The sequence below is a fragment of the Somniosus microcephalus genome, chromosome 4 (genome assembly GCF_052327205.1).
Source record: "Somniosus microcephalus isolate GS21.2 chromosome 4, FLI_Smic_1.0, whole genome shotgun sequence".
In the NCBI taxonomy this organism is placed as follows: domain Eukaryota; kingdom Metazoa; phylum Chordata; class Chondrichthyes; order Squaliformes; family Somniosidae; genus Somniosus; species Somniosus microcephalus.
In genome coordinates this window covers 287,382,041-287,409,694 of record NC_140990.1, presented here as the reverse complement: position 1 = coordinate 287,409,694, position 27,654 = coordinate 287,382,041, and the positions used below count along the sequence as shown (strand labels likewise).

The following is a 27,654-nucleotide window of genomic DNA, read 5'->3' as shown; positions in this document are numbered from 1 at the left end:
CGGCCATTCTGCTTTCAGTGCTGGCTGAATGATGGACTCCCGAAGCCTACAGGAAGAAAGGTTGTAAAGGTAAGTACAGGTAATTTAAACTTCTTTACACACTTTAGACACACCAAACACACTTAGCTTTGCACTCATGCACCCATCACTCACCTGAACACTGATATCTCGACCCCTCCAAGTCCTTCAACCCAACGGCCCGACTCCTCTAACCTGGTGTGGTTTGGAGCCGTCGGGAATCCCACACGACACCCTTCAAAATAGGGATTAGGCTAAAAACTGCCTGTTAATTACCTGTTAACAGGCAGTTAATTGGCACTAATCCCTTCCCGCCTCAGGTCGGCGGGTCCCAGTGCGGGGCGGGTACCCGCCTCCTTTGAAACTTACATGGAGGCGGGTTTTGGGCGGGATGGTGTCGGGACCCCCGAATTCGGGATTTTAGCCCCCCGCATGCCTAAAAGCCTGCCTCACGGCACACTGAAAATCTAGGCCTCTGTGTGAGATTGCCAAGTTAGTGCCAATTAGTGACAAATAGGAGACAGTTTTGTTTAGAACTGGACTGAGACTGTCCCAAGAAAAAAATGCTTTAATAGAGATAATTGGGTCAAGGAGCTTTGAGAAGAGGAGAATTATAGGCACAGAGTCATCAGGAAAGAAAATAATAATGAATCAATGATTTTGTTTTTTGTTTTTCCCAATTAGTTAACTCTTCACCTTCAAACACTTCCTCCTATTACTGTATCATCTGGAAAGTGCCTTAACAGGCGATTATGTTTGAACTCTGATGTTTAATTAATCGTAAAACTGAAAAAATGCAAAACGTTTGCTATTCATTGTTAGTTTAGTAAAATTAGAGAGCCATTTAAGTATCTAAAACTTGCTGAGCATTTTCTATAAGGACGTGTGGTCATAAAGTTGAAGTTGAATCCCGAATGCATGATTTTCCAAACAGCTGCATCTCCTTTCTCCACTAAACATATTCATGATTTTGAATCTTATAAAATACTAGAAGAAATATGTTTGGCTTCCACTGAAATAGTAACCCTGTTGATTTATCCATATGCATAAGCAATGCAAATGATCTATTTAAAATATGCAAAGAAAACAGATTGTCTGTTGGAGCTAATTCCTTTTAGCAGCAAGGCCATTCACTATATTTATCTTAGACCTTGAGAATATATTTTAAGCCTTCAGGGGATATATTTTAACTATCAGTCTGTCATCCATTTCAGGAGAAAAACCCCATCACCAACCCCAATAAATAGTTCATTTAAAATTTAAACAAATAACATCAGTTCAGCAATGATGGGGAAATTTGCAGCTAGTGGGGTTTACAATGTTTTATTCAGTTACACAATTTGTATCAGATAAAATGGTATAATGATGAAATGTCATGTCATTGGCACTTGTAGGGAGGAGGAAGAGGGGCTCACTTCATAGTGAGAGATATCTCCGTTGGGACTGAAAGCATTAAGTACAAAATTTGTTATTGGTGTGCAAAGCGCCAAGATTTCAAATAATTTCTTTCAATAGCAAATCATATTGGCCCTCAATTCGCGGTCGGTATGGCGGTGTACTCTCAGAGTACGCCATCACACTGCCTTTGAAATTAACTGCAGGTTCGGGATTTCCCGCTTGTGCGAAATCCTGAACTTGCGATCTGCCAAGTTCCAACTCCGCATCGGCTTCGCTGCACGGTTCACCTACCCGTTCAAATCAAAGTGCTGGCAAAAGGTTGGGCTAATTGCCCACCTACTGCACATCAATTACACAGAAAATGTTTACGTCTGGTGCAAACAGGCGCAGAAGCCTGTTGCACAGTGTAAGGGGAGGGAGGATGAGAAAATTGTATTTGTTTATGCTAAAGTGAGGGACTGCTCCATGTCTGAGTAGATACAAACTTTGAAAGAAACTTTAATTTTTTCGAGGGCCTTTTTGTGTCACCATCTTTGCTGCCCAAAAGCCTTTTGTAGTTTTGGTTTTATTATTTCCCAACTTCTATTTAGATAGGATTTATTCACTTTCATGATTTCCTCATGTTATCAGACATTTAAACTCTGGATTTTAGATTATTTAAATTAATCAAATGTTAGTTAGTCTAATAGAGGAAAAACAAATTAAATAGGACTATAAGACTGTAATTATAGGTTTGTGTATTAAATACTATTGCAATGATCGTAAATAAAATAGCATTTCTGGCTGCTAAATTATTTAAGATGAGTTGTGGGCAAAACAGCAATCTCCTCTGTTTCCTGATTGGCTAAGAGTCAGGAAGGGAAATGAGCTCCGTCCCACGTGATCCCAGGTTCGCATCCGCACAACGGTGCACCCCTGGGATCCGTGGGCTACTACGCTGCGCACATCTCTGCAGCGTTTGAAAGCAACTTCTTGAGGTGGGGGGTGGGTCGCACGAGGTAAGTGCAGATTTCATTCGGATGTTGGTGCCGTACTCTTTAGCTACACCGCCGACCGTGAATTCAGAGCCATTATTTCAGTCAAGGCGGCACATAAAAAAAATAGTGTAGAAGGAAGAAGTAATAGTATTATTGTTGTAAGCATTTTTGTTTTTCCAATTGCAACTTTAAAATTCATAAATTGTATCTTAATGAATCATTATAGGATATAATGAGTAAACTGCTGGGAATAATATATGAATTATATTAAATGGATAGGGTTTGCATGAGCACATTGTGTTGATTGGTAAATTGACTTTCCTGTATAACCGAAAAGCCTTATATGCTTCCTTTGCCAAATTGGAAGATTATGGTCATAGAAGTAATGCAGAAAGACCAATTTGGATTAGGTAAAAGCTTTTGTTTATATTAATTTTCTTTTAAAGTTATAGTGTCATTTCTATCCCAGAAAATGCAGGAAACACTCAGCACGTCAGGCAGCATCTGTGGAGAAAGGAAAGTGGGGTTAACGTTTCAGGTCTATGACCCTTTGTCAGGTAATGAACATTGGCGTGGTGCTGTAGAGGCATAGGGGGCTGATGTGTTGTCATTTTATCGGATGGATATGGATTGAATCCTCCATAAATGCTGCCTGACTCTCCTTGGCTCCATCCTATGCTGCTCCTCTTCCCTATAGGTATATCTTTGTATGTCATTAGCATGTCCTTATGCCTATAGGGAATGCCATATCTGATCCTGAGAAGTCCTTATTGTGGATGGGGGTAGTGGGGGGTCAAAATTTCCCGGTAGTCTTTCATTCTCAGAAACAGTGAGAAGCAAGTGCCAGTCTGTTTAGGTAAAAAAATTACTGCAAAAAGCCGTTCTCAGCTGCAGAAACCAATTTTGAAAGACTTCAGGCTCACAAACCTTTCACTTCCGTCTGCCTCAGCTGAATCAGGCAAAATCTATGCCTCATAAATCTCATTCTAATTTACCCTGAGTGCATTGTGAGTGTAACAGCAGGAAACTCGGAGCTGCAGCACCACTGGCCCTCATTATAATATACATCAATGAGCTCACTTGTTGGGCAGCGCCAAAAAGCGCAAGGGAATTCAGAGTGTCAACTTTAGAACAGAAACCAGCGGAAACTGCTTCTACCCCAGTTTGCTAGCACAAGAAAAATGTTTTGCCCTGATAATGCACTGAAATTATGCCAAAAATGGCATGGAATGTCTGGGCCATTGTCTCTAGTGGTCTAAGCAGATGTGTATGTCTATCATTCCTGGTGGTCTGGCAAGGCAAGTCATAGGATTCAAACTGCCTTAAATTTGGAGAGAAAGGAGAAACAAGTCCAAATTTCTGTCCCTTAAATAAAAAGAGGATTTGTGTTTTTCAACCAGCAGTTTCTACTGAAGTTGGTCAGTCTTTGTCCATCTTTATTAAGAAAGACTAATTATTAAGAGAGAGAAAGAAAGAAAGAAAGACTTGCATTTATAAAGTGCCTTTCACGACCACCGGATGTCTCAAAGCACTTTACAGCTAATGAAGTACTTTTGAAGTTAGTCACTGTTGTAATGTGGGAAACATGGCAGCCAATTGCACAGCAAGCTTCCACAAACAGCAATGTGATAATTACCAGATCTGTTTTTGTTATGTTGATTGAGGGATAAATATTGGCCGGGACACCGGGGCTAACTCCCCTGCTCTTCTTTGAAATAGTGCCATGGGATCTTTTACGTCCACCTGAGAGAGCAGATGGGGCCTCGGTTTAATGTCTCATCCGAAAGACGGCACCTCCGACAGTGCAGCACTCCCTTAGTACTGCACAGTAGTGTCAGCCGAGATTTTTGTGCTCAAGTCTCTGGAGTGGGACTTGAACCCGCAAAGATAGTTGATTTGTTAGCAGGAAATAAGCTAATGAACATAACACAAAACAAATTGTTTCAGAGATGTATGTCAGCATGGATACAGAAAATGTCTTATGTAGTATCTCTATTAATGAGGTAAATATAAACAATGCATGTCAGAAACCATGGGATATCAGAAACATTATGAAGAATCAATTTATATTTTGCTTCTGTACAATTTTGCTGCAACAATGGTTTTGGCATTATTTGGAAGGTTTTTTAATTAATGTTTGTAATGTTAATTAATGTTTAATTGTTTTATTTTAGCAACTCTTTCCAAGTTGCCCTTTTCCGCAATAGTCCATTTCATTGCCTGTAACAGCCAGTATTTCCAGTTGCTCCACCCCCCTCATATACTTTTCCTATAACTCAGGGTCAAGCTGTCAGATGAGAACATTGGACAGTGGAATTGGAACTTTTCCCCTTCCTGATTCTACAAACCGGGCAACAGGAAGACACGTTCCTAAAACATCATCCTGCCTTGAATGTGAACTTTCCTCATCCCCGGAGGAAGCACCCCATCTGACAAATATTTCTCAAAAAGCAAAAACACTTGAACGAGAAGTACCTTGCAGTGCTGAATGCAGCAGTCCTGGGCAAGACACAATTGGTCATTCAGCATCCGATCCTACAATGGCTGCCAAGGCTGTGCAGGCATTTCAAAGGTGCCTTTCTAAGCCATCTACAGCAGGTAAATGTCAAATGTACTTTCAGCAAGTTATATACCCAGATGTCGCTGCACGGTATGATAACGGGTTATGGAATAAAGAGCTTAATTCATTTATAGAATGTGAGCTCCTACTAGCAAAGCTTATCGATATGAAGTCTCCAAGGAGAGAACTGGCAGAATTTAAATCCATTGGCATCTACCATTTTCATATTAAAATTTTAATTTTAAACCCCCAAACTAAGCTCTTGCAATTAATTTCTATTAGCCTAATTAGTGCATCAATGACATGTTTCTATTCACATAATTTCAAATGTGTTTTAAATTTAAAGGCTATACTGCATATCCATCATATAGCAATGTAAATTGAGCAATGTAATGTGCGTATAGCTTGAACAACATTCCTTTTTTGTCTCAAATATTTGTACTGATAATTGGTGTATTTGTGGGCAGCTCATGTGAGAGATCTCAGCCATACATTATATGCTGTGCAGCTCGATGGTCACCTATGTGACCTTATTTCTGCTATAGAGCAGGCTATGTGATTAAACACTGTCATTATAACAAATTGAATAGAATCCATGAGCAATGGATTGTTTCATGAAGACTGGGTAATAGGAAAAGTCTGCAGTGATCTGGTTGCTAGACGTCACCATACTGACAATGGCAGAGTACGGTCTCTTAATTAACATGTCAAGATGTCGACATCGCAAGATACTGTAAACCAGATAGTCAGTGTGGCTGCCTTTGCCACATGATTATTTGCTATGTGTTTTTATTTTCTGTGCATATCTCTACAAAGCAATGCATGCATTGATAGTAGAACCATATTATTTATCGTACAGTTACCATTTCTTTTGCTATGTATAATACATTAAAATAACTCTATTTAAAAGTTAAATACCATTAATAGCCTGATTATTATGTTGAGCATTTGTCCTTGAGAGAAAGAGTAATTTTGTTTATGTAAAGAGAAAGTTGAAACAACTCAATGGTATGATTACATTCTAGGTTTCCTGATGCCTAAATATAAGATACAAGATGGTATGAATCAGAGTTGTGCTCCTGCCCAATTTGCAAACACCTGTAAAAGTGAACATTCAGACTTGCCAGAGAAAATGAAGGATTTGCAGCAGCCAAGTAGCTCTCGAGTTCTGAGTGCACAGGTATGAATGACATCATTGAGGCTATTCTTATGCTTGAGTATAAAAAAGTTTTCTAAAATGTCATGTTTTAAATCATAATAAGCCTTTAATAAATCTAATAAATGTTCTGGTTTATAATGTGTATTTGACATATCATTTCCTGTGCATTATTTCTCAATTAGTTTGTGGTAAGGAGATCACAATCATTAAACCTTTTATGCAAGAAACAACACATATAATACCAACTATCAGAGTATAGTTGCAAGCACAAAAATAGGCTCAAAGCTGAATATATAATACCTAAACAGTATGTGTAAATAAGGACAGGTGACAGGAAGTGAATTCAAAGCTGTAATCTAACTTGGGTTTCAGACGACAGTTATATAAGCGCTTGAGCTTTGCTTTCACATGTTGGCATTTTTGAACCCCTGCTTATGTTATCATTTTGCAGTCATGTTGATATCCATTATTCTCTATACACAAGCTGCAATATTTTCCTGTAGCAATGAAATAAATCACAATACCATTGTTGTTTAAGCCATGCAATTCAATTCTGCCACCCTCAGATATGATCCTTTAGCCATGAAGAAAATGAAAATAGAAAACTACAAAGGAATATATTGTTAAGCTTTTACATGCATCGTACAGAATAAAATACTCTCAAGTATTTTGCATGGCAGTAGCATATCTCAGTTGCGATGATGTTCATAAACTGCTCAAGCTTCACCCATCAGTTTATGATATAATTTTCACTCCTTGATGTGTTCCTTCCTTGTATCAAAATGTAGAGTGTTATCCTATATGTAAATGTAAATATATATATGTGTGTGTGTGTGTGTGTGTGTGTGTATGTGTGTGTGTGTGTGTGTATGTGCGCATACTGAATATGTGCCATATAATTACAGGTGAAAAACATTATCAACATAAGCAAATTTATATAGCATAATATACTATAATTGCATATAATGTATGGCTCATAATTACAGGTGAAAAGTGTAATTGACATAGCCATAAACATAATGGGCCGGAAATTCCGACCTCCACGGGTGTGTACGAGGCGTGTACGCACCTGTAGGGGCCTCGCAAGTGCCAGTTTCAGGTATGCCTGCCCTGGAGAAGGGCCTCTGCGGGGGGAGAGTTCTGCTTTTTGTACAACCTCCGCCCGCTGAAATCCCTTAAAAATCTTACGCCTGGTAAAAGCATGCATAAGGCCTGCTTTTACCAGCATAAGAGTTCAAAAAAGTAAAAAATAAAAAAAATTCCCACTCATTTATAATTTAAAAATACTTTTAAAAAAGGTAAGTTTATTTTTAGCCCTGTAAAAAACTTTAATTTTTTTTCCCCCAAAATTAAATTTTTGTTTAAATATTTAATTTTATGTAATTTTAACTAATTTTAAATTCGTGATTTAAAAAAATTATTTAATGATTAACTTTTTTAAGTGATCCCCATTCATACTTTTGACAGATCCATGCGTAGAAACCTGTCAAAAGTGTGCAGGGGGATTCCCTTCTTTGATTGGTTCCCCATGACCCTCATGAACCGCCTGTGCCCCTGGGATACCTGGGCCTTTGTGCGCGCGGACCAGGAGAGGCCTAGGATCAGAAGTCTTGGGACCTACGGAGCCAGCAGGTAAGTGCGTAGATTTTTCCCGATCGGAGGCATCCGCACGCAGGAAGCCTCTGCTCGGAAAATCCGGCCCAATATAACAATCATTGAAATATATAGATTAAATACAGTATTATTTAGAAACGATTGATTTCTGGATATAAATGGCCAGGATTTGACTTGCTGAAAATAATTCTATTATATTTACATGGGTTGTACAATGAAGCTTTATAAGTGCAAAAGCCCATTAAAAAGTCTATGGGTAAATGCCTTAGCAGAGAGGTCAATTACCAGGGGGCATAGACTTAAAGTAATTGGTAGGATTGGAGGGGAGTTGAGGAGAAATCTTTTCACCCAGAGGGTGGTGGGAGTCTGGAACTCACTACCTGAATGGATGGTAAAGGCAGAAACACTCATTGCATTTAAAAAGTACTTGGATATGCACTTGAAATACCGTAACCTACAAGGCTACGGACCAAGAGCTGGAAAGTGAGATTAGGCTGGATTGTTCTTTTTCGGCCGGCACAGAGACAATGGGCCGAATGGCCTCCTTCTGTGCCATAAACTTCTATGATTCTATGAAATGCAAGTATAACAAACAACTGGTGCTGTCCATTCGGTGCTGAGAGTAAAATCCGTCCCAATATGGGATGTGTTGCCTGGCCGTGATACGTTGGGCTTGGCATGACTATTAAATGTTTGAGCCTTGTTACTACTTGTTACAGCATCTCAGTCCCTTTACATGTTGTTGGCTTAAAGCACACTGCAGATGGTTATTTTGTAATAAACACTATTGGATGGATGCAGTTACTTGAATAGTTTGCTAGTTAAGTCCTGAGAGGAAATTACTTTTATTTTCAAATGCTTTTCATAAAAAATTATGGGGAACCAGTTTTAAAGATGTATGAATCTATGTAATGATGAGTTTGCTTCTAAATCTTAAGTGTCTACAATCCATGAAAGCTTGGTTTTGAAAGTATATTTGTAACGCATATGCAGAAACTGAAGACACCGGCTTGGTCTCCAGAATGTATTACTAGTATGAACATTTTTTGCAAGGAGCTATTTTTATTTCAAGTGCACCATCATAATCATAAGCCTTGGACTTCAGGCAGCTTCAGGAAATTCCAGGCTTTCTGGGCTGACTAGTTTGTTTGTGCCTGATACATCATGTCAATAAAACAAGCTCTAATATTACAGTATTAAAACTGATCTGATACCAGGTGTAGCTTTATAAAAAAGAAAAGAAAGACTTGCATTTATATAGCACCTTTCATGACCTCAGGATATCCCAAAATACCTCACAGCCAGTGAAGTACGTTTGAAATGTAGGCCGCGATTTGGCCGACCAAGGCGGGTCCAGGGTGGCCGGGGTCGGTGTTGCGGTCACAGCCCACTCCCTACTGCAGCCCGCACTCTCCGAGTGATTTTCCGTTAGTAGGGCTTGTTAAGCCCCCCCTCCCCCGCGAGGTTTCCGGCCAATTAAAAGGAAGCGGGTCTGATGACGTCATTTGATGACACGTCATCAGTCGGTTTCCTTAAAGGGGCCATGTACAAATTGATTTTGATAGCTGTGCTGTCAGTGTTCTACAGCATTGAGGTGCTGCAAACACTGACGAGCACTGCACAAAGGTGCACGGCTGCACCCAGGCTCTCCCATACTCCCTCCATATGCTTATGGAGGGAGTCACAGCACGCAGGGAGGTTCTCTTCCCTTCCCATGGGTGGAAGAGACCTCCCCATGAGATCAAAGCAGCCTGGTTGCACATTGCACAGGAGGGCACAAGCAGGGATGTCATCAGGAGAACCAGGCTGCAGTGGCGCAAGCCTTTCAATGATCTCAGTAGATCACGAAACGTTACTGCAAAGCCACACTCAACCTCATCCTGCTGTGCCACTCATCACATTCACTTCACTCTGCCTTCCCTCCCCTACTCCTGCACATCTTTACTCACACCAACTTACCTTGCACCTCCACCCATCCCTAGCCACCCCTCACACTCACCCTCATCATACTGTAAGCATACCAACTAACAACACACAAAGGTAGGCACTTGGGTGGTTTAGTCAGTGTTCATGTGAGGTTTCTGTTAATGTGCTGTCAAACATTGAAACCTTTATTTTCAGCACTTTGCATTCTTGGACAGATGTGTGTGCACCTTTGGAAGTGGCTTAGTGAGTTGTAGTGAATGGTGAGACATAACAGTAACCTCGCCCCCCCCTCCCCCTGCAATGTTGACAAGTGTGAAAGGAATGGCTTGGGCATTGTAGGGATACTTCATGATGTTGGTGTGGCGTGGTGCCAACCTGGCGCATCATTTGGCATCCAGGGTGTACAGCATCAAGTGAAGTAAATCTGATGCCCTGTGTCCTGTGCAGCATCGGTTGATTGTGGAGAAGGCTGGTGTTGTTGTTGCTGCTGGTGTGCCCGGTGATGCTGGTGCTGGGGCTGATGTTGGTGGGATTCTGAGGACCAAGGTGAGATATTTTCAAGGGCAACGGTGCTGATGGAATAGATGGCAGGTGAGATTGAGGTGACAGAAGTGATCTGTCAATGGTGAGGGAGGTTGTTCCAATGAGGTGGGACTGGATAGAGATTTTGCTCCAAACATTTGCAAGCTGCAGAAAGCTCAATATGTCTTCCAAATGCAGTAACCAACAGTTTATGAGCTTTGAAAGTGAACAGCTATAACATGGGATCTTTCATACAACTTTGGCAGCTGTCAGGTCATGAGATAATTCAATGCTGAATCCACTGAGCTGACGGGTTCCCCGAGCAGCAGGTAACCTGTGGGGGAGCATGTAAAATTGAAATGTAGGCTTAAAATAACAGTTAATTGGATGTTAACAACCCATTTAATGATGTGAATTGCCTCCACCGCCGCTTGGTGTCGGGTATGTTCAGCGCAGACAGACCCAACACCTGGGAAACTCAGCTGGAGGCGGGTTGACAGCAGGTTCCCTACCTGCTGTCAATCTTTGCTATTTTGACAGAGGACCCGCCTCCGAACCTGAGTGCCGGCAAAATCCAGCCCCCAGTCACTGTTGTAGTGTAGGAAACATTACAGCCAATTTACACACAGCAAGGTCCCACAAAAAGCAATGAGATCCTGACCAGATAATCTGTTTTTATTAGTGTTGGTTGAGGGCTAAGTATTGGCCAGGACTCCCCTGCTCTTCTTTGAATTATTACTGTATTGTTAACCTTAAGAACCAAACTAAATGGTAAGAAATATTTTGATCAGTCTTCAGTTCATTCAATCTTCCTTTTTTCCCCCAAGTTCTCTCTTCTAATCTTGATTATGATTTTGCTGATTATTTCTAACAAATTTACTAGAATGGTTCCAGGGATGAGGGATTACAATTTTGTGGATAGACTGGAGAAGCTGAGGTTGTTCTCCATGGAGCAGAGAAGGCTAAGAGCAGATTTGATGGAGGTGTTTAAAATCATGAAGGGTTTAGATAGAGTAAATAAAGAGAAACGGTTTCCAGTGGCTGAAGGGTTGATAACCAGAGGGCACAGATTTAAGGTGATTGGCAAAAGAACCAGAGACGACATGAGGAAAAGTTTTTTTGCGCAACGAGTGTTTAGGATTTGGAATGCGCTGCCCGATAGGACGGTGGAAACAGATTCAGTAGTAACTATCAAAATGGAATTGGATAAATACTTGAAGGAGAAAAATTTGCAGGGATACGGGGAAAGAGCGGGAGAGTGGGACTAACTGGTTTGCACTTCGAAAGGGCCAACGCAGACTCGATGGGTCAAATGACCTCTTTCTGTGCTGTACTATTCCATGATTCTATGAATACACCCTATTCTAGCTTTTTAATGGCATTTTAAGTTTTTGTAATGTACTTGGACTTATTTTCCTGGGCCACCTCATTCACATTGATGTCAAAGGTTTCTTTTTTTTTTAAATGTTGCACTCACTAACGATGTTAGTACTGGAGAATGGGACTCTTACCATTTCAGACACTCATTATCAGCTTAAAGCATTCCCATGTCATATTGCACAACCAGATGCAAAGTAAAGCTCCCTCCACTTTGTCCCAACAACGTGTCTTAGCCCTAGCCCCAACCTCAGGGGAAATCCCCTTACTGTAACAGTGCAAAAAAATGTCATTTCCTACAATAGTGATTCTGTGACCTCTCAGAGTGAGATTGCCATTTAATGCTGACATAGAAACAGTTTTGTGCCAAAAGCCAGTTTGAAATTGTCCAAACTCATGTGTGATAAGATCTTGATAGCCTGCAGACAGAGGATGCTTTTACCCGTTCAGTCTGATCTGGATTTGAATCCAGGTTTCAGAGGTGAAAGGCCAATATTTAACCCACTGCACAATTACTTCTCAACCTAATTGAGGCTAAGGGCTTGAAATATGATGCAAGCAGCTAAAATTTCTTGCTCCAAATTTCTAAATTGCTAAATTTGCGGATGACACTAAATTGGGGGGAATAGGCTATACTGAGGAGCACTGCAACAAATTACAAGAAGACATTAATAAACTTGCAGAATGGGCATACAATTGGCAAATGAATTTCAACAAAGATAAATGTGAGGTATTACATTTTGGTAAGAAAAATAGGGAGGTCCCATATTACTTGGAAAATAAGAATCTAAATGGGTTAGATTCTTTAGATTGGAAAATTCCTCATGTCACTCCACTATTTAAAAATGGTGAGAGAGGGAAACTAGGGAATTATAGACCAATTAGCCTAACATCTGTTGTCGGGAAATTACTAGAGTCTATAATTAAGGATAGGATGACTGAACACCTCAAAAATTTTCAGTTGATCGGAGAGAGCCAGCATGGATTTGTGAAAGGCAGGTCATGCCTGACAAATCTGATTGAATTTTTTAAAGAGGTGACTAAAGTAGTGGACAGGGGAATATAGAAACATAGAAACATAGAAGATAGGAGCAGGAGTAGGCCATTCGGCCCTTCGAGCCTGCTCCGCCATTCAATGAGATCATGGCTGATCATCCAAATTCAGTACCCTGTCCCTGCCTTCTCCCCATATCCCTTGATCCCTTTAGCCTTAAGAAATATATCCAACTCTTTCTTGAATATATTTAATGAACTGGCCTCCACTGCCCTCTGTGGCAGAGAATTCCACAGGTTCACCACTCTCTGGGTGAAGAAATTCCTCCTCATTTCAGTCCTAAATGGCTTACCCCTTATCCTTAGACTATGACCCCTGGTTCTGGACTCCCCGGCCATCAGAAACATCCTTCCTGCATCTAGTCTGTCCAGACCTGACAGAATTTTATAGGTTTCGATGAGATCCCCTCTCAATCTTCTAAACTCCAGTGAGTATAAGCCCAATCGACACAATCTCTCCTCATACGTCATTCCTGCCATCCCAGGTATCAGCCTGGTGAATCTTCGCTGCACTCCTTCCATGACAAGGATGTCCTTCCTCAGGTAAGGCGACCAAAACTGCACACAATACTCAAGGTGCGGTCTCACCAAGGCCCTGTACAACTGTAGCAAGACATCCTTGTTCCTGTACTCAAACCCTCTTGCTAAGAAGGCCAACATACCATTTGCCTACTTAATCGCCTGCTGCACCTGCATGCTTACCTTCAGCGATTGGTGCACAAGAACACCCAGGTCTCTTTGCACTTCCCCTTCTCCCAATCTATTGCCATTCAAATATTAATCTGCCTTCCTGTTTTTGCCACCAAAGTGGATAACCTCACATTTATCCACATTATAGTGCATTTACCATGTTTCTACCCAGTCACCCAACCTGTCCAAATCGTACTGGAGTTTCACGACATCCTCCTCACAGCATACCCTCCCACCCAGCTTTGTGTCATCTGCAAATTTGGAGATATTACATCTAGTTCCCTCGTCCAGATCATTAATATATATTGTGAACAGCTGGGGTCATAGGACCGATCTTTGCGGTACCCCACTAGTCACTGCCTGCCACTAGGAAAATGACCCGTTTATTCCAACTCTTTGCTTTCTGTCCGCCAACCAGTTCTCTATCCAAGTCAATAGCTTGCCCCCAATCCCATGTGCCTTAATTTTGCACGCTAATCTCTTATGCGGGACCTTATCGAAAGCCTTTTGAAAGTCCAAATACACCACATCCACTGGTTCTCCCATATCTATTTTACCAGTTACATCCTCAAAAAATTCCAGTAGATTAGTCAAGCATGATTTACCTTTTGTAAATCCATGTTGACTTTGTCCGATCCAGTCACTGCTTTCCAAGTGCTCTGCTATTACATCTTTTATAATGGACTCTAGCATTTTCCCCACTACCGATGTCAGGCTTACCGGTCTATAGTTCCCCGCTTTTTCTCTACCACCTTTTTTGAATAGTGGGGTAACATTAGCTACCCTCCAATCCATGGGTACTGTTCCAGAGTCTATTGAGTTCTGGAAGATGACCAGCAATGCATCTACTATTTCTAGGGCCACTTCCTTAAGTACCCTGGGATGTAGATTATCAGGCCCTGGGGATTTATTGGCCTTCAGTCCCATCAATTTTCCTAACACCATTTCCCTACAAATACTGATTTCTTTCAGTTCCACCCTTTCATCAGACCCTATGTTCCCCAGCATCTCTGGGAGGTTATTTGTGTCCTCCTTTGTGAAGACAGAACCAAAATATGTATTTAGTTGGTCTGCCATTTCTTTGTTCCCCATTATAAATTCCCCTGATTCTGACTGCAAGGGACCTACGCTTGACTTCACCAATCTTTTTCTCTTCACATATCTATAAAAGCTTTTACAGTCAGTTTTTATGTTCCCTGCAAGCTTACTCTCATATTCTATTTTCCCTTTCTTAATTAATCCCTTTGTCCTCCTTTGTTGAATCCTAAACTGCTCCCAATCCTCAGGGTTATTGCTTTTTCTGGCCAATTTATATGTCCTCTCCTTGGATCTTATGCTATCCCTAATTTCCCTTGTTACCCACGGTTGAGTCACCTTTTTTGTTTTATTTTTATGCCAAGCTGGGATGAACAAATTCTGTAGCTCATCCATTCGGTCTTTGAATGTTTGCCATTGCCTGTCCACCGTCAACCCTTTGTGTGCCATTCCCCAATCAATCCTACCCAACTCGCTCCTCAGACCATCGTAGTTTCCTTTATTTAAATTGAGGACCCTTGTCTCTGAGTCAACTACTTCATTCTCCATCTTAATGAAGAATTCGATCATATTATGATCGCTCCGACCCAAGGGGCCTCGTACAACAAGATTGCTAATTAATCCTTTCTCGTTACATAATACCCAGTCTAAGATGGCCTGATCTCTGGTTGGTTCCTCGACATATTGGTCCAGGAAACCATCCCGTAAACACTCCAGGAATTCCTCCTCCGCAGTATTGTTATTAATTTGGTTGGCCCAATCTATATGTAGATTAAAGTCACCCATGATGACTGCTGTGCCCTTATTGCACGCTTCTTTCATTTCCCTTTTAATGCCATCCCCAACCTCCGCCTTACTGTTTGGAGGTCTATATACCACTCACACTAATGTTTTTTTCCCCTTAGTATTTCTCAATTCTACCCGTACAGATTCCACATCATCAGAGCTAATATCCTTCATTACAATTGTGTTAATCCCTTCTTTAACCAGTAATGCTACCCCACCTCCCTTTCCTTTTTGCCTATCTTTACTGAATATCGAATACCCCTGGATGTTGAGTTCCCAGTCTTGGCCATCCTTGAGCCACGTTTCCGTAATCCCAACCAAATCGTATTCGTTTACCTCTATTTGCGCAGTCAATTCATCCACCTTATTACAAATGCTCCTCACATTAAGACAAAAAGCCTTCAGGCTTGTTTTTTTAACGCTCTTAGACCTGTGGATGTTATTTATATGGACTTCCAGAAGGCATTTGATAAAGTCCCACATAAGAAACTGTTAGCTCATGGAATTCAGGGAAATTATTGACCTGGTTAGAAAATTGGCTGAGCGGCAGGAGACAGGCAGTAGGGATAATGGGTAGATACTCAAATTGGCAGGAGGTGACTAGTGGTGTCCTGCAGGGATCTGTGTTGGGGCCTCAACTACAGGAAACTTTCGTTTAACCGGAGGTTAAATGTCCGGAAAGCTCTATTCACTGGCAAAATTCAGGATTTGGTTCAGATAAGTTTTTTACTTTTCGCTGCTTTTTTTCTCCAGTCCTGGCCCTGCAAGCATCTAGCTGAAGCTGTTGCTTAGCTACAGAGATGCTTGCAAGCTGCGCCGACTGTTTTGAAGCTGTTGCTAAGCAACAGGGTTTGTTGCTTCAGACGGAGCTCAGAAGCTCCGTATGTTTTAACATTAGCGCTGGTTTCTCCGGCAGTTTTGATGGGACGGCACCAGCTTGGTCCCGTCAGTGCCGGATACCAGAAAGTTTCCTGTATTCACAGTATTTATTAACGACTTAGATGATGGCATAGAAATTCACATATCCAAATTTGCCGATGACACAAAGATAGGTGGAATTGTAGGTAGTATAGTTGGAAGCATAAAATTACAAAGGGATATCGACAGATTAAGTGAATGGGCAAAACTGTGGCAAATGGATTTCAATGTAGGCAAATGTGAGGTTATCCACTTTGGACCTAAAAAGGGTCAAACAAGGTACTTTCTAAATGGTGAAAGGCTAAAAACAATAGAGGTCCAAAGAGACTGGGGGGGTCCAGGTACATTGATCATTAAAATGTCATGAACAAGTACAGAAAATAATCAAAAAGGCTAATGGGATGCTGGCCTTTATATCCAGCGGACTAGAATACAAGGGGGTAGAAGTTATGCTGCAGCTGTACAAAACCCTGGTTAGACCACACCTGGAGTACTGTGAGCAGTTCTGGGTACCACACCTTAGGAAGGATATATTGGCCTTGGAGGGAGTGCAGCGTAGGTTTACCAGAATGATACCCGGACTTCAAGGGTTGTAACGAGGAGAGATTACACAAATTAGGGTTGTATTCCCTAGAATTTAGAAGGTTAAGGGGTGATCTGATTGAAGTTTTCAAGATATTAAGGGGAACAGTTAGGGTAGATAGAGAGAAACTATTTCCACTGGGTGGGGATTCTAGGACCAGGGGGCATAGTCTAAAAATTAGAGACTGACCTTCCAGGAGTGAAATTAGGAAAGATTTCTACACACAAAGGGTGTTGGAACTCTCTTCTGCAAATGACAATTAATGCTAGATCAATTATTAATTTTAAATCAGAGATTGATAGCTTTCTGTTAACCAAATGTATCAAGGTGATATGGGCCAAAGGCAGGTATATGAAGTTAGGTCGCAGATCAACAATGATGTCATTGAATGGCAGAGCAGGCTCAAGTGGCTGAATGGCCTACTCCTGTTCCTATGTTCCTAAGAGCAAAGGGATCTCAGAGCACAAATAAACAAATCACTAAAAGTAGTGACACAGGTCAAAAAAGGCCATAAAAAAGCAAACCCAGCACTAGGGTTTATTCCTAGAGGAATAGAATTGAAAATTAGAGAGATTTTGCTAAATTTGTATTGAACCTTGGTTAGACCACACTTGGGGTGCTGTGTACAATTCTGGTCGCCATATTCTAAATAGGATATAGAGGCACTAGAGAAGGTGCAAACAAGATTTACAAGGATGAACAGGCTGGGTCTTTTTTTTCCTCTTGAAAGGAGAAGGCTGACCTAATAGAGGTCTTTAAAATTATAAAATGTTTTAATAGAGTAAACACAGAGAGAGTGTTTCCACTTGTGGGGAAGAGCAAAACTGGAGGCCATCAATATAAGATAGTCACCAAGAAATCAAATAGGGAATTCAGAAGAATAGTATGGATGCATTTAAGGGGAGGCTAGACAAGCATATGAGGGAGAAGGGAATAGAGGTTTATGCTGATAGAGTTAGATGAGGAAAGATGGGAGGAGGCTCGAGTGAAACATAAATGCCGGCATGGACTGGTTGGGCCGAATGGCCTGTTTCTGTGCTGTATATCCTATGTAAACTTCAAGAGTTATCACTCAATTATTTCATCAACAGCCCCAGCAGTGAGAATGTGCCATGATTAGGTAACTACTCAGTGGTACTCTAAGGGTTAAAGTCTAATTTTGACAGAAGCTAAAATTAGTTCGCAGCTGAGCAATTTCCAATAACCCTGTTTTCAAGAGGAGCTAGTTCCTTGGCGCTCCCCTAAAGTGTGTCCAAATGGCTATTTCACATGTGCATTTTATTTTTGTCTGTTAGTCTCTCCCCCTCTTCCCCGCTTCCTCCTCCGCAACAATAAAAATCATTTGCTTACTGATTTTCTCAACAACAGAGATTTATCTCCTCGTTAGTTTTGTGTGGTTAGAATATCCTGTGTGGTTTGCTCTTCTTTATACAGATTAAACCAATTTCTGATGCTACATACATCACTTGAAAGAGCCTGGTATAATTGTGTACTCTAGTTAAATAGCTCCCTTCATCTTTTTAAGATGAGGGACGTCTGCATACCTTTGGAGTTGTAATTTTTATTTGGTTCAGCATCAATCTAACATTGAACACTCATTAAATATCTTTATCTTACTTCTGTTCAGTTTAGTTATGATTCTGCAGATTTATATAAACAGACTGCAGTACACTGAAAATTTTGACTAGAGCTAAAAAAAGATGATTTTTTGATATTAAAAAGCATTAATTTATAAACCAACATTAATACGATTTGTCAAAACATTTTTGGGATTATTAATAAATTTAGTAGTTCCCTTCTTCAGGGAAGGTTTTTACAAAATCTTGGCTCTAATCACAATTCTTTCTTTCTATCAGAAATTTAGCATTCTACTGTTGTTAATTGATCCAAAATTTAATGTAAACTGTGGGGTGCATTATATCGTAGATACGTGTTTTCATAAGTAACATGTAAAATACAGGACAACCGTAGATCAACTTTATCATATTGCATGGAAAACCATATTGTCATGATCATAGTAGGATTGCATATTGTACCCTTTCTGATCTTTGTCAAAATTCAATTTGGAAGCAGTTACCAGTATAAAGGAAGTTTTGGACCATGAATATTTCTGCCTATTTTATCATTTTGTTACGTGATCATGAAAGTCAAGGATGTTATTGCTGAGAAATGGGCAGTGCCACACTCGGGGGAATTTTTCAGGGGTCAGCGGGCGTGTTTGGTGGTGGGTCGGGTGGGAAATTTTTTTGACAGCGGGTAGGGAACCCGCTGTCAACCCGCCGCCACGCTATAATCCCAGATGTTGGGTCTGTCATCGCTGAACAGACCCAACACCAAGTGGCGGGGAGGCAATTTAGAGGATTAAGAGCTTGTTAACAGGCACTTAAAATCTAAGTGTGAGCTTAAAATAGTTTTTAAGAGTTCGCCCATGGCTTCCCCGCTCCTCGGGGATCATGTCAGGCTAGGAGGTCGGGAATTGTGTCAGCATGGGATCATTTCTTAACTTGACAGCTACAAATGTTCTATAAAAGCTCCCATTTCATAGCTGTTCACTTTCCAAGGTCAGAAGCTGTTGCTTACTGCATTTGGAAGACAGATTGAGCTTTATGCAGCTTGCAAGTGTTTGGAGCAAACTCTGTATCCACTGTCACCTCATTGGAACAACCTCTCTCACCATTGACAGATCGCTTCAGTCATCTCAACTTCACCTGCCACCTATTCCATCCGCATCGGTGCCCTTGAAACTATCTCACCTTGGTCCTCAGAATCCCACCACGATCAGCCCCAACACCAGCAGCACCAGGTACACCAGCTGCACCAACAACAACACCAACCTTCTTTGCAATCAACTGATGCTACACAGGACAGAGGGCATCAGCACCCGAGCACATTGCTGCCCGGGAGGCCAGGGATGGCCTCACCATGGCCACATTTACTTCACTTGACACTGTACACCCTGGCTGCCACATGATATGCCAGGTTAGCACCACCCCACACCAACACCATAAAGCATCTCTACAATGCTCAAGCCATTCCTTTCACACTCATCGCCATTGCAGGTGGTACCATTATGTCTCACCATTCACTGCAACTCACTAAGCCACTTCCAAAGGTGCACAGAAATCTGTCCAAGAACACAAAGTATTGAAAACAAAGATTTCAATGTTTGACAGCACATTAACAGAAACTTTACATAAACATTGTCTAAAACACCCAAGTGCCTACCCTTGTGTGTTGTTACTTGGTATGATTGGACTAGGATGAGGGTGAGTGTGAGGGGTGGCTAATGAGATGGGGAAGTGATAATGTAGATAGAGAGGGATGGGTGGAGGTGCAAGGTAAGTTGGTGTGAGTAAGGATATGCAGGAGTAGGGTAGGGAAGGCAGAGTGATGGGGATGTGATGAGTGGCACAGCAGGATAAGGTTGAGTGTGGCTTGTCAGTAACGTTTCATGATCGACTGAGATTATTGAAAGGTTTGCGCCACTGCAGCCTGGTTCTCCTAATGACATGTCTGCTTGTGTCCTCCTGTGCAATGTGCAACCAGGCTGTGCTGATCTCCTAGTGAGGTCTTCTCCGGCCATAGGAAGGCAAGAGGACCTTCCTGTGTGCTGTGACTCCCTCCATAAGCATATGGAGGGAGTCATGGGAGAGCCTGGGTGCAGGCCTGCACCTTTGTGCAGTGCTTGCTAGTGTTTGCAGCACCTCAATGCTGTAGAACACTGACAGCACAACTGTGAAAATCAATTTGGGCATGGTCCCTTTAAGGAAACCGGCTGATGACGCGTCATCAAGTGGCGTCATTAGACCTGCTTCTTTCAATTGGCTGGGAAATGCGCTGAGTGGGCTTAACAAGCCCAATCAGTGTAAGATCACTTTGGACAGCGGGCTGGAGCCAGCAGCAGGGTCATGCCCAGTCATCGACCCCGGTCGCCCCGGACCCGCCGAGGTAGGAGAAGTCGCAGCCTCAGTGTCTGCATCACCCGCTCACAGCTTAGAACTAACATTTTACTACTGATTGCAGAATGACGCTCCCTCTACTTTGCCCTAATATTTTTTAGCTCTGATCTTGTAATGTTTTTAACTGTAACTTCAAATGAGCATACTATATTCACACTTCTGTGTGATTTTTTTCCCCCATTTCCTACATTAGCCATCCTTGAGTCCTCTTAAGTCAGACTGCCAATTTAGTGCCAGTTTATGGCTGATTTCACTGTGGACGTGCATCCACTAAGAACTGCCGAATCTCATTTACAAAAAGCTTACTTATAGCCAGCAAAGAGTGCAGAGTTCCATCCCATCGGTTTGCAGTGGAAGCAATCCTTGAACATTTGTAAACATTAAAGTCAAGGGGGCAAAAATTCGGTAACTTCTTTTAGCGCCCCGAAAAAGTTGGTGCCCCTGCGCCTGAAGTTAAATGGTAGCGCCCTAAGAAAGAGGCGGGATGCTCCTGGAAGCGCTCCCCCTCCCTCTTGGGGCGCTCCCAGGGAATATAACGGTGCTATGTGCCGCAGCGCCATGCACACCGGCACGTCGCGCCCGTGGTGCTGCAGGCCTTCCTCCCCTTATTAAAGGGGAGGGGCCTTGCGCAGCGTGACCCAGAGCCCAGCTGGGCCACCAGGGATCGGGGTACTGGGCTGCCCGATCGCGGCCAGCTCCCCACGGGGGGACGGCAAACGGGGCAGGTGCTGGCAGACGGCGGCCAGCAAAAAAAATGGCCGCCCAGCACCTCCCCTTAAATCATCGCCGCGCGTACTCCTCCCTGACCCTGTCGGACATAGTGTCCGGCGGTAAGTCAGGGGACACAACCGAAGTTTGTGGCCGGGGTGCGAGCGGGGTGCTCCGCATGGTGATGATGCCATCGGCGAAGGCGGAGCGCTACCGCCGTCGCTAACCTCCCACTGAATTTTGCGGGAGGCGTTAGCAGCGCCGCACCCGGGCGCTAGTTGCTTTGCACCCCGTTAGCGATCTCAGGCGCTAACTGGAGATGCAAAGCAACCGAATTTTGCCCTCAAGTTCTCTCATTTAGTATCACTTTGAAAAAAATTGCAAACCTTTATAGCAGCATTTTATTAAAAGAATGTAAAATTTGGAGGAATTGGACCCCCATCTTAGTAAACTTTATTTAAGAAATTCCACACTGGCGCATCACTGAAAATGGTGGCTTTAACAACCATTTGTAGGAAAGGTGGAATTATCATTACAGTACAATTAACATACATTACCTGACTAATCAAACTGAATTGTATCTTTTGCCCTTTGTAACCGTCTGAAAAAATATATATATTTTGGGACTGACACAATGTTGATGAGGTAAGTGCAAATATAATAGCAGCAGATTTTAAAAAAAAGTAGGACCATTAATTTATCACCTTTTATGAATAGATTACTGATGCATTGTTCATGACTATGGACCAAACTAAAGGGAAAATTACTAAAAGGCCACCAATGAACACTATGGCATGTAAAAGGTAAAATTGTTTTGAAGTGAAACTCATTCTGATCAAACTTGCTGTTTTTAAATTACCCGTAGATAACTTCAGAATTGGTTATCTCATCATATGTATAGCCCAAGCACAGCCACAGTGAAATCACTAACCCTTTGGGCCCCTCTCCTGGCTGGAGATAGGCACATAGAAGTAAACAGCTAGGAAACAAAAAACATTGGAACCATTTACTATCTTTGGGGGGTCACAAATTTGCATACACAGATAAAAGATTAAACATTCTGATTTTCTAGACATAGAAAAAGCTGTAAACAGTACAATAACATGGTGTGAACTGTTACTGTACATTTATATGTTTAATTGTGTAAGGAGGATTAGCACATATAGTACCACTTGCATTGTACAATGTTCAACATCAGAAACCTGAACCAATAAAGCCTGATTGATCTTGTTGGGTAACATTGCACCATGTCCTGTTTTGTAGAAACTAAGCAATCTCAAAAAACTGGATAATGGACACTGTTATGGTGACCATACAGTGCTTGCTCAGTACATCTCTGATAGCATTGAAGAACATGTATTCAGATTACTATTTATGTATATAGCTGACTGATATACCTATCAATTCCTCCAATAAAAGGCGAAGAGTTACGAAGGTGACTAAAGGTTTTTATTGACTAAATAACAGAGCCCACTCTCGTGGGTGATCCGATCCAAGCAGGAGGAATACCAGTCAGTCGCTCACCTTTATACCTGGCCTGGTGGGTGGAGCCAAGGCGGAGTCGGCGGTGGTCATCCCAGGTATAGCAGTGTGGCAAGAGGCGACCTCGTACCGTGATACAATAGTGGTCAGTGATACAGTTATAACGAACAGTGGTGAACAGTGCTAACTACTAACAGTGATACGATAATGAACGTGGTTTACCACATTCACCCCTTGTTTAGAATTAAGTCCGGCGGGGTGAAGTGTACTACCAATTCTGGTAGGTCAGTCTGTCCGGAGGCTTCGTAAGCCTCTCCGATCGCCGCAGCGGTGGTGTTGCCTTATCCGGTGCTGGTGCCTTATCCGGTGTTGATGCTGGTGTTTGCGTGGTCGGCGAGGGCTCGTGGGGTTCCGGCATGCCGTCTACCTGGGCTGGGGTTGGGGGGGGTGGTGGCGGTGTTTCCGGATCGGCTGAGGGTGCGAGGTCTCGTAGGGAGACAGTGTCCTCCCGCCCGTCTGGGTACGCCACGTAGGCGTACTGGGGGTTGGCGTGCAGGAGGTTCACCCTCTCGACCAGGGGGTCCGTTTTATGGGCCCTCACGTGTTTCCGCAGCCAGACCGGCCCCGGGGCGGTCAGCCAGGTTGGTAGAGTGGTTCCCGTAGTCGACTTCCTGGGGAAAACGAACATTCGTTCATGGGGGGTGGTGTTAGTGGCCGTGCAAAGTAATGACCGGATGGAGTGCAGCGCTGTCGGGAGGACTTCTTGCCAGCGGGAGGTTGGGAGGCCCTTAGACTTTAAGGCTAAGAGGACGGCCTTCCATACCGTCGCGTTCTCTCTTTCCACCTGACCGTTACCTCTGGGGTTGTAGCTGGTGGTCCTGCTTGCTGCAATACCTCTCTCTAGGAGGAATTGCCGGAGTTCCTCGCTCATGAAGGAGGAGCCCCGGTCGCTGTGTATATAGTTCGGGAACCCGAACAAGGCGAAGAGGGCATTCAGGCACTTAATGACCGTGCTACTGGTCATGTCGGGGCAGGGGAAGGCAAAGGGGAAACGGGAGTACTCATCAACGATGTTGAGGAAGTACACATTACGGTCAGAGGACGGGAGGGGCCCCTTAAAGTCGATGCTCAGGCGCTCGAAGGGGCGGGTGGCCTTGATCAGGCTTGCTCGGTCCGGCCTATAGAAGTGCGGTTTGCACTCCGCACAGGTCTGGCAGTTCCTGGTCATGGTCCTGACCTCCTCGATGGAGTAGGTCAGGTTGCGGGCCTTAATGAAATGGTAGAGTCTGGTGACTCCGGGGTGGCAGAGCTGGTCGTGGAGGGTCTGAAGCCTATCGATATGCGCGCTGGCGCATGTCATTCGTGAAAGGGCATCAGGGGATTCGTTCAGCTTGCCTGGCCGGTACAAGATCTCATAATCGTAGGTGGAGAGCTCGATTCTCCATCTCAAAATCTTGTCATTCTTGATTTTGCCCTTCAGCTTGTTATTAAACATGAAAGCCACCGAACGCTGGTCGGTGAGGAGGGTAAATCGTTTGCCTGCCAGGTAGTGCCTCCAGCGCCGTACTGCCTCCACGATCGCCTGGGCCTCTTTCTCGACCGACGAATGTCGGATCTCGGGGCCCTGTAGGGTCCTTGAGAAGAAGGCCACTGGCCTCCCCTCCTGGTTTAGGGTGGCGGCTAAGGCGAAGTCGGATGCGTCGCTCTCCACCTGGAAGGGGATGGACTCGTCCACTGCGTGCATCGTGGCCTTGGCTATGTCTCCCTTAATGAGGGAGAAGGCCGCGCACGCCTCCTCCGTGAGGGGGAAGGAAGTGGCTTTCAGGAGGGGTCTGGCTTTGTCCGCGTAATTGGGTACCCATTGGGCATAGTAGGCGAAAAGCCCCAGGGTTCTCCTAAGTGCTTTAGGGCAGTGGGGGAGGGGTAGCTCCATGAGGGGGCGCATTCTTTCTGGGTCGGGGCCGATGATTCCGTTCTCCACTACGCAGCCGAGGATGGCAAGGCGCGTGGTGTTAAACACGCATTTCTCCTTATTGTAGGTGAGGTTCAGCCGTTGGGCCGTACGGAGGAATTTCTCCAGATTCGCGTCATGTTCCTGCCGGTCGCGGCCGCAGATAGTGACGTTATCTAGGTAGGGGAATGTAGCCTGCAGTTCGTTCTGGTCAACCATCTGGTCCATCTCCCTTTGGAAGACCGAGACCCCATTAGTGACACCGAAGGGGACCCTAAGGAAGTGGTATAGGCGCCCATTCGCCTCGAAGGCGGTATACTGGCGGTCCTCAGGGTGGATAGGGAGTTGGTGGTAGGCCGACTTCAGGTCGATGGTCGAGAATACTTTATACTGTGCAATCTGATTGACCATGTCAGATATGCGGGGGAGGGGGTATGCGTCCAGCTGGGTATATCTGTTTATGGTCTGGCTGTAGTCGATGACCAGGCGGTTTTTATCGCCGGTCTTTACGACTACGACCTGGGCACGCCAGGGGCTGCTGCTCCCCTCGATAATGCCCTCTTTCAGGAGGCGCCGCACCTCAGAGCTAATGAAGGCTCTGTCCCCGGCGCTATACCGCCTGCTCTTGGTAGCGACGGGTTTGCAGTCAGGGGTAAGGTTAGCAAACAGAGAGGGTGGCGGGACCTTGAGGGTGGAGAGGCTGCAGGTGTTACGCGGTGGGCGGTTTAACGTTTGCTGGTTGTTGACTGTGAGTGGGGGGAGGGGTCCACCGTATGCTAGGGTTACGCTTTGGAGGTGGGATTGGAAGTCCAGCCCTAGTAGGACGGCAGCGCAGAGATGGGGGAGGACGAGGAGTTTAAAGTTTTTATACTCCGTGCCCTTAACCGACAGGGTCACGACACAGTAGCCGCTGATGTCCGTGGCGTGGGACCTCGATGCCATCGAGATTCGGCTGCGCGTTGGTAGGACAGAGAGGGAGTAGTGGCTCACCGTGTCTGGGTGGATGAAGCTCTCCGTGCTTCCGCTGTCGAACAGGCAGGTCGTGGCGTGGCCGTTCACTTTGATGTCCATCATTGACTTGGACAGATGGTGCGGGCGGGCTTGGTCCAGGGTGACGGAAGCTAGTGTGTAGCTGAGCGAGTCGTTGTCATCTGCGGGCGAGGCGGTCGGGCGTGGTGAGTAAAATGGCGTCTCCCACGAGGTAGGGCAAAATGACGGAGAAGATGGCTGCCCCCGTAGCTCACATGAGGCACTATTGGGGTCGGTTGCCTTAATCAAAGATGGCCGCCCCCATGACTCATGTGTGGGGATGCTGGCCTCAGTTGCCCTAAACAAAGATGGCCGCCCCCATGACTCATGTGTGGGGATGCTGGCCTCAGTTGCCCTAAACGAAGATGGCCGCCCCCATAGTTCGCATGCGGCACTGCTGGCCTCTGAGGATCCGCTCCTGCAGGCCTTGGAGAAGTGGCCTTTCTTCAGGCAGGTTCTGCATATGGAGTTCTTGGCTGGGCAGCGCGACCTCGGGTGCTTCTCCTGGCCACAAAAAAAACAGCCGGCGGCCCGATCGCGGATGCCCGATGTCGGGGCCGGTGCCGGGGGTGGCGGGGCCGGTCGGGTCCGGGACGCCGACGCAGAGGTAGGTCCCGGGGGCGGCGCTGGGAAGGGTGCTGTGGTAGGGGTCGGGCCCGAGTCCCAGGGTCGCGAGCAGTACCTGGTGAATGCTTCCTGATCTTGGTGGGCCACTTCCAGGGAGATAGCGAGGGCTTCAGCTTTTTCCATGCTGAGGTCTTTAGCTTCCAGCAGTCTTTGCCGTGAGTACTCGGACCGTAGGCCTTTCAGGAATGCGTCGCGGATATTATCTTCAGTATTTTCGGCTGCCGACACCGATTTAAAGTCACAGTTCCTGGCGAGTGCATACAGCGCCTGTGAGAATTCGGCTACTGATTCTCCTGGCTGTTGCGGCCGTGATCTTAGGAGGTGCCTAGCGTACATGTAGTTTACCGGGGTCCGGTACTTCTGTTTCAGCAGGTTGATGGCGGTCTCGTAGGTAGTCATGTCCTCGATGAGAGTGTATACTCTTGGGCTCAGTTGCGCCTGCAGGACACTTAGTTTGGATGCCTGAGGGACGCTGGATTCTCTCAGGTATGATTCGAAGCAGACCAGCCAGTGTTTAAAGTCTGCGGCTGAGTTTGCTGCTCGTGGGTTCAGGTCCAGGTACGGCGGTCTGAGGGCTCGCAGCCAAGCTGGCTGGTGTGGCTGTGCTCCTGGGAGCTGCGCTGGTGGCTCCTCCGCCGGTTGTGACTCGTTGTCGGACATCATTAAATTTAGTCAATAAAATTGATATACCTATCAATTCCTCCAATAAAAGGCGAAGAGTTACGAAGGTGACTAAAGGTTTTTATTGACTAAATAACAGAGCCCACTCTCGTGGGTGATCCGATCCAAGCAGGAGGAATACCAGTCAGTCGCTCACCTTTATACCTGGCCTGGTGGGTGGAGCCAAGGCGGAGTCGGCGGTGGTCATCCCAGGTATAGCAGTGTGGCAAGAGGCGACCTCGTACCGTGATACAATAGTGGTCAGTGATACAGTTATAACGAACAGTGGTGAACAGTGCTAACTACTAACAGTGATACGATAATGAACGTGGTTTACCACACTGACAACATAGGAGTGAGTGTCCCTTCAACTCAAAGTAGGCCAGAAAATCTTTATTTAGCAGTTAACAACGAATTATATGCCATATAAGCTGGCTGCCGCATTTACTTTAAAAAAACAACGGCAATTGTATTTCAAAAGTAATTAATTGTCCGCAAAGTGCTTTGAGATGTCTTGAAGACGTGTAAGATGCTACATAAATGCAAGTTCTTTGATCCTACATCTTGGTCTAACCCAGTTTCTTCCTTTCTCAACGATAGTCCTGACGAAGGGTTTTGACCT

General features: G+C 44.3%; 1 protein-coding gene across 4 annotated transcripts in view; it reads left to right on the top strand.

Moving 5' to 3' along the window:
- Positions 1–27,654, top strand: part of LOC147120530 (nck-associated protein 5-like) — a 974,633-nt gene that overhangs the window by 873,000 nt on the left and 73,979 nt on the right. For 3 of the 4 annotated variants that reach the window (XM_085986588.1, XM_085986589.1, XM_085986590.1), the window contains 2 exons: positions 4,674–4,991; positions 5,979–6,133. In XM_085986588.1, coding sequence (XP_085842714.1) covers positions 4,674–4,991; positions 5,979–6,133 — 473 coding nt within the window. Of the gene's footprint in view, positions 1–2,862; positions 2,951–4,673; positions 4,992–5,978; positions 6,134–27,654 lie in introns of those variants that run through there. The other variant, XM_085986591.1, reaches the window with a different exon arrangement.